The 14,796-nt window shown below is 39.6% G+C and overlaps 1 protein-coding gene across 2 annotated transcripts in view; it reads left to right on the forward strand.

Annotated features, from left to right (window-relative positions):
* LOC113543208 (nuclear factor of activated T-cells, cytoplasmic 1) overlaps positions 1-14,796 on the forward strand; it is a 65,614-nt gene that overhangs the window by 19,005 nt on the left and 31,813 nt on the right. For both annotated transcript variants that reach the window (XM_026941285.3, XM_026941286.3), the window contains exons 5-6: positions 1,916-2,088; positions 3,896-4,036. In XM_026941285.3, coding sequence (XP_026797086.1) covers positions 1,916-2,088; positions 3,896-4,036 — 314 coding nt within the window. The remainder of the gene's footprint in view (positions 1-1,915; positions 2,089-3,895; positions 4,037-14,796) is intronic.

Below are 14,796 nucleotides of genomic sequence, written 5' to 3' on the forward strand. Positions count from 1 at the left end.
CTGGATAAAGCCTTAAACAGTAATCCAAATTCTCATTTTTACTTGTGCTGAGAAAGACAGATTATCCAATGTGGAAGTGTCATGAACAAATCGAATGGTTAACTGAATTACAGGAGGAGATTGAAGATAGCAGCAGACGTTCCTCCGTGTCCTGATGACCCGATAAGCCTTGGCTAGATTGTCTGCTGAAATGTCTGAGCAGTGAGGGGGTTTTCTCTGGTCCAATCTCAGACAGGAAGGTGTGGGTTGAGGACCTTTTTCTTTTAAAGGCCAGGTTTTGTGGAGGCTGGCTGATGTGGTCTTTCCATCCATAAGCAGGCTGTTGATAAGACAGAAGCCAGTGCTTTTCTCACAGGTCCAGTTCTGTTTCTCCATCTCTCTGTTTCTATGTGTCAGTGGTTCAGGAGATCCATGTTACCCAAGTCAGGTCCATAAGGGCTACAACACTACACAGATTCAATTCATGAAGGCATGTAAGTGTAAGGAAAACAGAGCAGAGCAGTAGGGCATCCATTCAGTCTGGATTTCAGTAACACAGTGGGAGACTCCTGTAGTCTCCAGTATTGATTTTTTTTTTCAAGATTATGGAATAGAAATGTGAAAACAAGCTTTGTTTGAAAAGAAGCCGTAGGTTCAAGGGTGCCTCAATACATCCACCGAGCATGCAAGGTGGAAAGTGTGGCCCTAATTGGTTCATGTCCACTGTCGAAGCAAATGAGGTCATTCTTTTCCCATCATTTCCCTTGTTTATTAATTATATTGCTAAGAGAAGTATTAACAGCGGAAAGAGCCTAGCGATGGTTAGGACACCAGACACTTTTAACCCTGGTTTCAGGGAAATGGCTGTCAGCCCACACTGATGGTCTCTGCATCTTGCTGCCCTTTACAGACTATTATAGAAAAAGAGTTACAATTGATGAATTATAATATATGATCACTACCCGTTTATATAATTCAATTGCCCATGTCACAGAACTATCATAATATATTTCACTCAAAATTTGTTTTCCTGAGAGTGACATCAGACACCACTACTTATATGCTTATTGTGGTATTTTCTGTGTATTCAAATTGAAACTGGCTGAAGTGGGGGAAAATAGATTTGTGTAAAATCTGACATTTACCACATTCCAGAAACTTGGCCTGAAACTCAGATATAAAATAATTGGAATCCCAACCCATATCCCATATGTACTCTGTTTTATTTTATCAGCTCAGCTTTAGTTTTATTTAGTTTTTTTTTTAATGCCAGCTTGAAACATGAGACCTTTTTCCACCCAAATTTCCCATTAATGAAAAAAATACCCAGAGAGAGAAAGAGAGTGGGCATGCAACAGAATGAAATAAAAAACTGAAAAAGTTCCTGCCTCTAAATATGGCATTAGTTAGCAGAATTGAAGCTGTAAAAGTTTGTCTGGTAGAAGTTCTGTTGAGGCAGGCTGGATTAAGATGCTCGACCACCTGTGGGGAAGTGTTTGGTGCCCAATGTGCTTCTCCTCTGGAAACACATAGCCACCAGAGATCCCCCACTCCATGAACACTAGGGAGGCAATTAAGCTAGGTTAGGGAAGTCCCTCTTCCAGGGTATGAGGGCACCAAGTGGGATGAAGATATTGACCTGTTATGCATCACCCTTACAAAGAATAGCATTGTAGAAGTCAGCATTGATGTCATTGCTAGTCATGACAAACAGCCAATACATGCATTGGTTCCATCACTTTTGTCCAAAATGAGCCATAAACACACAAAATCCACTTAGTTTGGGATCAATAAAAATTTCAGTGCTCATTTTTTACATTTGTAAGTTCAGTGGTTTGAATGATTGGTCCACATCCCATTTTTATTCTTTCCGCATGAGTAAAGGCTTTTATTAAGGAAACACTTAATGATTTCGTATACTTCTTCCATTCTGCAGAATCGACTGTGCTGGAATCCTGAAGCTCCGAAACTCAGACATTGAGCTGAGGAAGGGTGAGACGGACATTGGCCGCAAAAACACCAGAGTCCGAATGGTGTTCCGCGTCCACATCAACCAGCCCAGTGGCAGGACTGTGTCTCTACAAGTCGCATCCAACCCCATAGAGTGCTGTAAGTACCCATACACAGATACTGCTACAACAAAACAGCACAGGTATCGATTCTTTTCTGTTTCTGATTCTTTTTTGAAGAAGATGCTCTCACATTGAAAACCAGCTCAAAGACAAGATCATTACAACAACAGTGAATACAATGAAATTTTATTTATACAGCACTTAGACAATAGACATTGACACAAAGCAACTTTACAGAAACTTGGATGTAGATGTAGATCCCTAATGGGCAAAAAAGGGGTGACTTAATGAGGAAAAACTCCCTCAGATGACATGACGAAGAAATCTTGAGCAGAACCAGACTCAGAAGTGGGACTATAAATCATTACAGTTATAAATGTGCTGAAAGAATGCTCAGTTTGAGGACAGGACAGTCTTTATGATTACAGCAGCATTTCTTAGGTATAAATCTACAGTATCCAGGTGAGATTATCCATTGAAGCAAAGATGAATCTTGGGCATAAATTATTTTTGGGAATTGCAAATCTTTATGCTAATAACGTGCAACCATGCACACGAGCAAAAGATGAGTCAACAACATTATCTAACCCATTAAAAGATTTACAGTATAACAGCTATTGTGTCCGTATGTAGCTATCTACATTGGGCCAGGGAAGGTCATTTTACAAAGATCACTCTCTAACACATTGTGATTGGAGAAACCGGAATTGTCCAGTTTAGAGAGGGTGCCTTGTTACTTGTTTAAAAATCATGATGTTATTCATTTCTTTTTGCTATTCCCATAAATCTGCCCCAGTATAATAAGCTTCCTCTACATTCAGGGCAAACAGATGGGCTACACTCTTCTCTCTTTTGCCACTTATTAAAACTTCTTACAAGGCTGAGACTAATATGCCAAGATCCTGATAACAAACCAGTAAACTGAATTTGATGCTACGTTTTCTGGCTGCGAAAGGGTCAGTATGACCAAAATGGCCTTAAGCTTTGGCAAAAAATTAACAAGCTGGTGCTTAAGTAATCATTGAAATGAGTTTGTTGATGAGGATGAAGAAAGAAAAAATGCTGCTTAATGGGCAAATAGTGACTATAAACATATCGATACAAGAAATGTGTTCATGATAGCTCATTTTTAGTCATAGCAAGCTCAAGCATTGAGTTATGTGTGGCTCAAAATAGCCCAATTATTCCTAACAGTGGAAAAATGCTGACACTGCTTTCTTCCAACTTTAAACTTTTTTGCTTGGCCTAATGGACATGGATTTTTTTTAATTAACACATACATATGTTATCAGTGTTTAGCAAGAAAAATAGTTAGCTAAGCTACAAGTTAGCTCAGACCCACTACTAAAGCTACATTGCAAGCTATACAGCTGTATAGAAACAACTTCCATGATTGACTTCACATTTTTTACTAATTATACATAATGATGCATGGAAGAAGCAATAAACATTGTGTTCCCGGATTATTTATTACCACAAACACAACAAAAATCTGTTTCTGATTTCTGTAAATCTGAAACAAAAAGGGGATTTCAGTCACTGACAGATTTCCTCCATCTGGTAATTACACTCCCACTTCCTACACCTGTCATCCGGAAAATTGCCAAGCACTGGGAGAGGTTTTGGATGTCTATTTCCATAAATTTTATATATATATATATATATTTCTAGGACTCAAGAAAGACATATAGTATGACATATACTGTATACACTGAGTTTACTAGCAACTGAACAAATAGAAATAGAGGTCTTGGAAGAGAAGTTTCTGGACACACAGGGACAGATGGAGATCAGGTTTAGAGAGGCCTGATGCTTCTTGGTGACTTGTATCTGTTCTCCTGCAGCCCAGCGCTCAGCACAGGAGCTGCCTTGGGTGGAGAAGCAGAGCCTGGACAGCTACCCAGCATCAGGAGGTAAAAGGATGCTCCTCAGCGGCCATAACTTCCTGCCTGAATCCAAAGTCATGTTCGTGGAGAAGGCCCAAGGTGAGCCTAAGCTGGTCTTCTTTCATTCCCTCTTTTTAATTTCCCTCCCATTTGCTTCCTCACTTGCCCTCATTTTTTTTATTACCATTCCCTCTCCTTGCCTCTCTCCTTCTGCTCCCTCGGTCTGTCCTTCCGTCAAAATAGAGCGCGGCCTGCCAGGCGGCCCATGTGGTGTGCATTAGGACGCTATATTTTTAAACCAAAACGTATTTACATTTGCACAAGTTTCCATTGCCTGTTCTCTGACGTTCAGCCGCAAGTTGAGGAATGAATCACAAACGGGGCATGTGCAATCTCTCGCTCATGCTCTCTCTCTCTCCCTCTTTCTTTCTCTTTCTCCTCTCCACTCTCTTTCAGTCTTGCAGACTCATTTTCTCCCTCACCAGCCCTTTCCCCATTTTCCTCCATCTTCCTGTCTCCATAAAAATAATAGATCTCTCTATTATTTCAGTCACCTCATCTGTCTACTGGAATTTATTTGTCAAACATATGCTGTCTGGGTGGAAAAGCGCAACAAGATGTTGATATTCGAGGGCTACAAGTCGTTTCCTTGATTGCATTTGGAAACCTGTTGGCGAGGCCTAAACCGCCGTTTTCTGTATACACATGCAACGATGACGATGAGAGCACAGATAAGATGTCTTCCGCCACCGTGATTACACACAGATATCAAAATAAATCTGCAGGACTCCTGATTTTTGATGCTTGTCTTGATCACACACCTATTGTTTCTGTAATTTATAAATCTCAGCTAATTTAAGCCAGTACATTTTTAATATCTGTCAGTGCAGAGGAGGTTGAAACCCAACATTAGCAATTAAACATAGTTTTTCTAGGCTCAGTGGCTCAGCCTGCGCAATTCCCGCTGGCTGGAGTTTCAGAATCTCACTTCAGCATAGAATTGCTGGAACGTCAGTGTGAAAAAAAAATCACTTCGAAAAACCATTGTGTGGTGTTTTACCTTGTTTTCCTTGGCATTGCTTGCCTCAGGCTTTTCCCAAAGAATATGAATGCGTCTGCTGTTCCTTTCTCGGCGGGGTCTCCACTGTCTCGGGGTAAACTCTTTACTTCACTTGGCCTGCTGCCGGCCCCTAAGAGAGGAGTTGTGCTGAACCGTCACATTAAACGCTAATGAATTAAGATGGATGGAAATCTAGAAACAATGATCTTTCCTGAAAGAAGATGGATACCTACCATAGGTCCAATCTGTCCCAGAACGTTGGTTTAGGACAGCTACATCCAGAGACATTTGGGAAAACTGACTGCCAGAAATTTGGTAAATGCATTTTTTTAATGTTTAGTCAGTAGTGGTGTCTCCATCTGTATTTTATGCTTATTTTAAAGGTGTGTATAGCAAAACCTGAATGGAAAAATGTTGCAAAGGTTTTCAGAGCTGGTGTATGGATGAACAGATGAGAAAAGATTATTCTACACGTAAAACTGGTACATACTACAGCACACCTTGTCATGTTTTATTCCTTATATACTGTATTAATCCTAAATTGCACGACTTTTCTTTCACAGTTTTAGTTCATCTGGAATCTATGGATACATTTCACATAGTGTTGAATGACAATTAAACATAATTTGAAAAGGAACCTTTGAGGAACCCTTTTTTAAGAGTGTAAGGCTGACCAGGAAAGTCTCAGCCTGATTGGAAAGTACCTAGTCTTAGACCAAAAGTGCTCTTTAATAGTGTTTCATTCAGTCTAATTTTCTAACGGAGTTCTACAGGGAACCTTGTATGAAAGTGAAATCCTCAGAATATTTAAGTGCTCTCCCAAAGGGATCAACTGAAGAACTTTTAAGGGACTAAATTGAATGATCATGTGGTTTATGATGTAGTCCATGACTGCTTGTGTTTGGTAGTTCAGAAATTACTTTACAGCAGTACGTTAAGACGTTCAACGATTTGTAGTTTTTCTTTTGCCAAAATATTTGAAAAATCCGTTGAAGCATTTGGATAGATGCCTACCTCCATCAGGTTTGTGGGTTTCATTTCTGCAAAGAGAAATTCCCCAGCCTGGTATAGGCTTTGGATTTCACAACACACACACACACACACGCTCAGGCTTGGAGAGGCCGTTATACACAAGCACCTCATATGCTCTGACACGTCAGGCATCAGCCTCAGAGTGAGCTGTTTGTGCAGCAGCAGGCTATGCATGCAAATTCAGCCTTGATTGGAGTGGAAAGAGAGGGAATCCCCAAGAGAAGAAAGCCCTCCCTCTGTCCTCCTTTCACTTTTCTCTCTCTCTCTCTCTCCCTCTCTTTTCCTAAGCCGACCGTTTAACACACTGACGCGTCGTGTGCTGTTTTTGTGCAGCCCACAGCACTTTGCTGGTCTGTTATTGCCATCGCAGACAGTTTGTTTTCTCTCTTTGCAGCCTCCTGCTCTTTCTTTGCATGATCGGAAGAATTCCTGAGGATCCTCTCCGGTCAACATGGCTGTCTATCTGTCTACCTGTCTCTCTTTATCTCTAAAACTAGTGGGTCTGGTGGAAGAACTTCTCAACATTTAGAGATCAGCCCATTTTTCTGAATCCATGAGAGATCGAGACAGACAGCACATAAAAGAGAGCGAGAAAACAGAAGAAGAAGACATGTTAAAGTTTATTGTACTAATTAAAAACCAAAACGCAAATGAACTGTCAAGTACTAAAACTCACGCGAATGTCTTTAATACTATCAAAACTCACGCTTCCTGACCACAGCCGTCAAAGCTGAGGAGCAGCACCAGCTTTCCAAAATGGATGCCAATAAACACCTTCTTCAAATTTCCAGCTTTTAAATAGCAACAGATGGCATTCTTCTCTTGCACATCACATCAGGCCAATTAAAAAAGGTTCTCTCCTCCATATAGGAGGTAACGCTAAAGTAGCAAAGTGAGGAGGTTTATTAAACACAATTTTTTCTTTATAAACTTCCCCACTTTTGTGGGGAACTAATTTGAGCCTGGCAGAAAGTGTCATCACAAGAGCTTAAAATTTGAGCTAGTATTAGTACACATGCAAGAGACAGGTGTTATTGCATCACAGAATATAAGAGCCAATCAGATTGTAATATGCAAGTGCAGGCCATGAAAATGTCAGCAGAGTGTATTAAAACGTCCATTTTGGAGCAAACGTTTTTTGGTGACCTAAATTTTGATGCATCCTTAATAAATATAGTTAACTGATGTCAACTATACTGTTTCCTTCTCTAATGGTAGCTAAGTGGAACATACATCAATAACCTCAAAATATTCTCCACTTACCAGGACAGAAACTGAAGGTGCCACATCTTTAAAGCAGGAAAGTCAATTCGAAACAAGAGCACCCACCCCTAGATTACAAATGTGAGAAGAGGGGAAAGTGGCAGGGCTTCCAGGGGGTGTTAGTTAATATAGGCGAGTTCAAAACACCTACGCAATTGTTAATCATTCCAAAATGTTTAAGTGATAACTCGTACTAGCCTACTATCAGTATGCATGAAGCTTGGTTTTCTAGGAAAAGGCACATGGACATTTCCATTTTGTATAGTTGTAGAATCTGGATTTTTTTGGTGTACATACTTGTGTACATTGTTGCTAATTAGATTGTATTTTGTGTGGAACTGACACACAAGTGATTTATTAGCCAATTTAAAAAAGTCTGCTCTTTAAAACTCTAATGACATGAACTGAAATTTGTTCAGATGTAATATGAAACAACTGAATTGCTAATAATCAAAGTAGTCAGTCAGTCAGTTGGTTAGCTATTTAAGGCTTCATTTAAAAATAATAATTCCATTCACTCAAAGACTGAGCTCGTCCCCTGTCGTCCTTGTTGAAGGAGCAATGCAGGCGGTGTGTGTAGAACCTAATCTAAATATAGCCTGCTTTTTATGGGTGTTTGCTTGTTTACTTGTGCATGTATGCGTGTGTGTGTGTGTGTGTGTGTGTGTGTGTGTGTGTGGCTAGCCTGCAGGCGTGTTTGTGTCTTAAACAGGAAGTGTTTTCAGTGTCTCAGCTGTGAGGGATTCCCTTCAGAGTGGCAAATAGGAACAGACCATTCTTTCAGGAATACACACACACACACACACACAGCTCTAATGATACTCAGTACTCAGTACTTGGTTTGACCCAGTATAGACATGTGCCAATCGTGTTTAGGTAGGATTTGTGCCACGTGATAAGGTCTGTCCCAGCTGTATTCCGAAATCCCTTATTTTGGAAAACCACTCAGCAGCGTGACACATGTCCTTCACCCGTAATTCTATTGACCAGAACCAAAAGAGTGTGATTTTTTCCTGTGCTTGTAACTTTATGTTTCCAGGGTGAGGCTGAAGTTTGCATGGAAATGCATTTTGTTATTTGAGAGTGTGTGTGATTGTGTGGTCATTTGTGTGCCTGTGGGTCTGTAAGAGAGAGCTGAGTTTCCCCTCCGTTTTGGCAGGGCTACTTGTAGGCATACCTGGCACACCTCATGGAGAGAGAGAGAGAGAGAGAGAGGAGAGAGAGAGAGACAGAGAGAGAGAGAGAGTGTGTGTGTGTGTGTGTGTGTGTTGGGGAAAGCCTCTCTCTGACTCAGAGGGGAGGGAATTCCCTCGTGGCCGTGATGCGTTTTACATCTGGTTCGATTGGAGCTGTGCCTGGATCCTGCACACACCACTGGAATTTCTCTGTCTGTCTGTCTCTCTCTCTCTCCCTCTGCCTGTCTTTCTCTCCCTCTGTCTGTCTGTATTCCTCTATTCTCTGTCTGTCTCTCTCCCTCTGTCTATGTGTCTCTCTCTCTCCCTCTGCCTGTCTCTTTCTCCCTCTCTCTCTCTGTCTGTCTTTCTATCTTACTCTGTTTATCTGTTTCTCTTCGTTCTCAGTCTGCCTCTCTCTCTCTTTCTGTCTATCTCCCCCCTACCTGTCTTCCTCCCTGTCTGTCTCCCTCCCTCTATCTATCTTCCGCTGTCTGTCTTACTCTCTCTGCTGTCTCTCTCCTTCTGTCTGTCTCTCTCTTCCCTCTGTCAGTCTGTCTTTCTTTCTCCATCTGTCTGTCTGTCTCTCATTCTGTCTGTCTCTATTTCCATTTCTCTCCCTTTCTGTCAGTCTGTCTCTCTCTCACTCTGATTTTCTCTTTGTCTCTCCCTTCCCCTCTTTCTTTTTGTCTCTCTCCCTCTACTGTCTCTCTGTCTCTCTCCCTGTCTGTCTTTCCCTCTTTCTGTCTCTCGCTTTACTGTCTGTCTGTCTCTCTCTCTCCCTCTGTCTGTCTTTCCCTCTTTCTGTCTCTCCCTTGTCCTCTTTCTGTTTGTCTCTCTCCCTCCATTGTCTGTCTGTCTCTCCATCTGTTTCTCTCTGTATATCAGTCTTTTTCCTTGCTTTTGTTCTTTCTCCTTATGTCTCGTTCCTTTGGTCTCTCTGTCTCCTTTAATCTTTATAACTTTTTCACTCCTTTTCTTTCTGCTGCACTGTATATCTTTCTCTCTATCTGTCTCTTTCATTCCCTCTGTCTCACTCTTTCAGTCTCACTTGCTGTCCATTTTCCATCTCCCACTCTCCCTCTGTATGCATCTCTCTCTCTTTCTCTGCCTGTCTCTTTCTCTTGGTATCTGTCTTTAAATGTTTTTTTCCCTCTATCTCTCTTCCCTCTGTACACACACACAGTTGAGAGACAGACATTAGGAGGTCAAAAGACTCAGGATAGGGAAATGAAGAGACACCTTGATTAAATAGAGAGACTCTCTCACGGACACATTCTCTCTTATCTTCTCACTGTTAGGACAGGTTCTCATACTTTGATGTAGGGATCTTCAGTGTAGAGCTTTTCTCTTCTCTTGTCTCTGCCATATCCGAACTCAACCTGAGGCGGCTAGTTTAAGATTCTAGATTAACACTCTGCTAAAATTAATAACTTCACTCAGCAGCGATCACAGGGCAGAAGTGCAGAGGGAAAGTCAGGGCTGAATTGCTCCCATCACGGTGTGTGTAATTTAACCATCCGTCATGTTTCCATTTGGTAAATGGATGGTGTGAACACTCTTTGGCTGTCGAAAGCTGTAATTGTGCTGTTGCTGCTGGTTCTGAGCTTTGATATCTGCGAGCTGCTTAACTTCTCTTCTGTGGCTGAACAGAAGCTAAGAGACATGACAGGATTCTCAAGAAGATCATTCTAAATGTCTACAGTATTCACAGCTAACACTAGCTAGCTGACTGCCTTAAGCCTGGGGTCATGTTCTTAAATTTTCAATATCTTTACTGCTAATGCTAGCTATGTGACTAACATAAACTGACAGGATTTGTAATCAAATTTTTAAATTCTTCTAACACTAGTTAGCTGAATAATCATATCACTGCTAACACTGATCATGCTAACATGAGCTAACCTGAAAGGATTTCAAAAAAAGGTTTGACCTATAATTCTAAATGTTTACAATATTCACAGTTAACACTAGCTAGCTGATGAACGTAAGCAAATCTAACAGGATTTCTGTGACAACTGTTTGAGTCATGTTCCTAAAAGTTCAATATCATTACTGCTAATGCTAATACTAGCTATGTGTTACATGTGGTACATAAACTGGCATTAGCTAATGTGAAAGGATTTTAGAGAAGATTTTTGATGCATAATTATGTTTACAATATGCACAGCTAACACTAGCTAGCAGACTAACATAAGCTAATTTGACTTTGTAAGTTATTCATTAATGCTCATATTCACTGCTAATCCTAGTCAGCTAGCCAAAATGAGCTAAACTGCCCGGATTTCAGAGGACACTAGCTAACAGACTAACATAAGCTAATTTGACTTTGTAAGTTATTCATAAATGCTAATATTCACATCTAACACTGGTCAGCTAGCTAAAATGAGCTAAACTGACAGGATATTTAGACCATAATTCTAGATGTTGACAATATTCACAGCTAACACTAGCTAGCCGACGAACATAAGCTAATTTGACTTTGTAAGTTATTCATAAATGCCAATATTCATTGCTAATGCTGGTCAGCTAGCTAAAATGTGCTAAAGTAACAGGATCTTTAGGCTATAATTATAAATGTTTACAATATTCACAGTTAACACTAGTTAGCTGAATAAGATAAGGTTATGTGACAGGTTCTTTGACAGAATATACAGTAAGATGCAAATATATTTTTAAAATCTTCACTTTTAACACTAAAGAGCTGACCAATGTAAGCTAATTAAACACTCATATTCACTCTTAACACTTGCCAGCTAGCTAGCATGAGTGAACCTGAAGTTCTGTAAAATAGTGTGTCATATTTATTTGCAGTAACACCTATTTTTTTGTTTTATCAAGACAATTTATTTCGAAGAACCTGTATAAAAGTTGTAATTCTTTCACATTACCTTGTCTAGCATTGTTAGAAATGTTAGTTAGCTTTTTTATGGTACAGTATGATTGTGTTTTAGAAGAGTGTGTGAATGAGTGATTGGTGTGTATGTAACCTCAGTGCTTTCTAATTCACGTGTAGCTGTGAATCATGTAAGGACATGACTGTAGCTGCTCTATCTATCTTCCATGACTGCTGGGTGGTGTGTGGGTGTGTGTGTATGTGTGTGTGTGTACTTCTATAAACGACTATGTGTTGTATCTCTGGAAGGATTTTGATAATCATTGTGATTTGTCTAACCTCTCTGACTGATGAAAGAGCATTGAGGTGTGTGTGTGTGTGTGTGTGTGTGTGTGTGTGTGTGGGCGTGTGGCTTGGGGATGTCAGATCAGCGTGGGCAGGAGCAGAAGCATTTTTACAGATGTTGCAGGGAGTGCACGGAAAGTTTTGCGGTTATCAGTCCTACGGCTCTTTCTGACATGAAAAGGTATGCCACATATGTGGCTCTCACCCAACTCATCTGATGCACAAAAAAAAAACAAAGGGCAGGAAAAGGACGATTAAGACCTCTCGTTTTTAGTTTTATCCTGTAGAGCAATTTTCCTGGCTACGGGGGCCCCTGTAAAAACGGCTGTGTTTAATTTTGGTACCCACAGATAGGAGACAGATATTAGGAGGGTGAAAGACAGAGACAGGATGGGGAAATGAGGAAAAAAAAGATAGACACACAGGATGACAGGGGAGGGGGAGGTAAAGGGGAGGGACAATCCTGTTTGTTAAGCTTTGTTTTATTAAAAATAGTGTTTTATTGCATTTGTAACTTTTTATTGCATTTGTAACAGGACGTTACGGATTTATCAGAAATTCCTAGATAATGTGTTTTAAACTTTAAAACGTTCTAAAGTTAGAGATGCACACACACATTCACATGCTTTTCTGCTCACCACGGTTGTAAAGAGTGGTTACTTCCAGTCAGATCTGGCCATTCTGCTCTAACCCCTCTCATCAACAAGACGTGTCCACCCACAGAACTTCCACTCACTGGAGTTTTTTTCTTTTTGTTTTTTTGCACCATTTTTTGCCACACAAATATTATGAAAATCAACTATTACTGTATGTATTAGAATATATTTTCTCCATATTATCCATCCATCCATTTCACACACATTCATGACCTAAATTATGACAGTGGATTAGATAGAAAAAAGAAACAAAACCCAATCCTATACTGCTCCTGCACATTAATGTGCACAAATATTCCACAAACAGATTAATATTATTTAGCTTTTCTTTAATCTTTTTATTATTCTTCTAGATGAACCAGACCTCATGGAACAAACGGGATTGATTTATGGTCCATAAACACAACGTTCACATGATGGATGTCTGGTCTGCAGTTTAACTGTTGATTAAGGAACACAGGCTTTATTATAGTGTAGTGTTACAGTAATTATAATATCGCCGCTACTTTAGCTTGGACAATTTACACAAACATGCCACGTCTTGAAGTTGGTATGCACACTGAGAAGATTTTTCTATACTCCCCATTCTGAATCTAAGTCTCTTGTATCTCTATATGAACCATATTTAGACTTTATTACAATGCATTATCATTTAGTATACTTAGAGTGGTGGTAACTAACTGTCTACTGCAGACTGATAGATACATATAGACACAAAAACAAGTCATAAGACCTTTTATTGATATTGTTTTCATTAAAACAATAATCTTTATTGACTGATTAATGCACTGATATATAATACAGACTGATCTAAATGCATAAGCATTGTACACTGTAACTTAATATTCCAGTAGAACTACTTTAAATGCAATTGAGTTGAATTGAGACAGAGAGAGAGGGAGAGAGAGGGAGTGAAAGGAGGAGATTGTGAATGAAGGAAAGAGACGATAAGGGAGGAGTGAGGGATGAGGGAGCAGCACCTGAAAAACATGTTTACCAGCAGTGGACTTAAGGGGATGTCTAAGGTTTCCCCGCTGGAGGAGACAGAGGAGTGAGATTCCCCCATGATGCAGTGCTGTTAAAGGAATACTTCCCCTCCGAAGTGTCCAAAAATCCAACAGTAAGGAACAGAGAGTTGGCGAGACCTGACACTACTGCGCACTTGGGATCATGCCTCCCGCTCCCTGTTAGAATTCGGTTTCATTCATTCTTTATTTACGTAACCGTATTTGGTAAAAGTGTTCCATTAATAGATTAATATCTCTGGCTTTCAGCATATATGTATCACTTTCACACATGCAGGGCTGTAGATCTTTCTCCACTTCCCACCACACACCACCCACCCACCCACACATACACACACACACACTTCGTTAGGAGTTGATAGGACAAAAACCTGCCTGAGATTTGCTCTTGAGAGAATTTGATGAGAAGAACAGATCAGTGGAAAAGCATACACTGGCCCAGTTTTAGTCTGACTCAGACTCCGTCAGTGTACTGATAATGAAAGTTTAACCACAACCTCTAAATGCCATATGTACACTTGCTGTAGAGGAGAATATTCCTGATCAGACTCTCTACCCACATTCAGTTTAGCAAATAAACCAATGCGGTTAATACAGTTAATTACTCAGAAAAATAGAAAGATGGGTATGCAAGTCTCATCTTTTTATGGCGTATTCATTAATAATCAGCACTAATACATAATGATCGTTCAGTGTTTAGCTACAAATTTGTTGCATCAGGGAAGATGACTGCTTGGAAAAATCCCATCCTGAAGTAATTCAGACAATCATCTCCAGAATTATTGGCACCCTAGATGAAAACGAGCAAAAATTATTGTGTAATATAACCATTACACATGATGATTTGAATTTTTACATAATAGCAAACTTACCTAAAGTAGCTTTTCTTTAACACGAACGATTTCCTCTTCTAAATAATTGTGCGTATGATTCATTTTTATGAAAGACATTGACAATAGTTTTGCACCTAATGATCTAAAAATTTAGATTTTATGGTCTAGAGTAATAAAGATGTTAGCTTCTTTAGTATGTAACTACAAGCACAAAGCTTGTGATGAATCAGAGCAAATTAACTTTATATGCAATGAACTTGATATTTAATTTCTTTTCTAATAATCTAGTGCCTAAAGGTCTGATCTTTTGAAGATTGAAAATTATTTTTTTTGTATAAATAAGTTCTTAAACAAATTAATCTTTATTTGCTATAAAGGTCACTCCACACCAAACACACACATGTAGAGCTGCATAAGAATAAGAAAACATCTATGTCACTGCACCAAAAAGTGCTTACCAACATGTCTGATCTTTCTGTGCTACACGACTAATACTTTTGACTTTTACTTCATACATTTCAGAGAAAAATCTGTAATTTCTACTTGCTACATTTTGAAACATCACTACACATCTCTTTATTCTCTTTACTCATATATTTAATAATATATTTTATAAATTTTTAGCATTCGATAGCTT

This window comes from Pangasianodon hypophthalmus, chromosome 21, assembly GCF_027358585.1.
Source record: "Pangasianodon hypophthalmus isolate fPanHyp1 chromosome 21, fPanHyp1.pri, whole genome shotgun sequence".
Lineage (NCBI taxonomy): Eukaryota > Metazoa > Chordata > Actinopteri > Siluriformes > Pangasiidae > Pangasianodon > Pangasianodon hypophthalmus.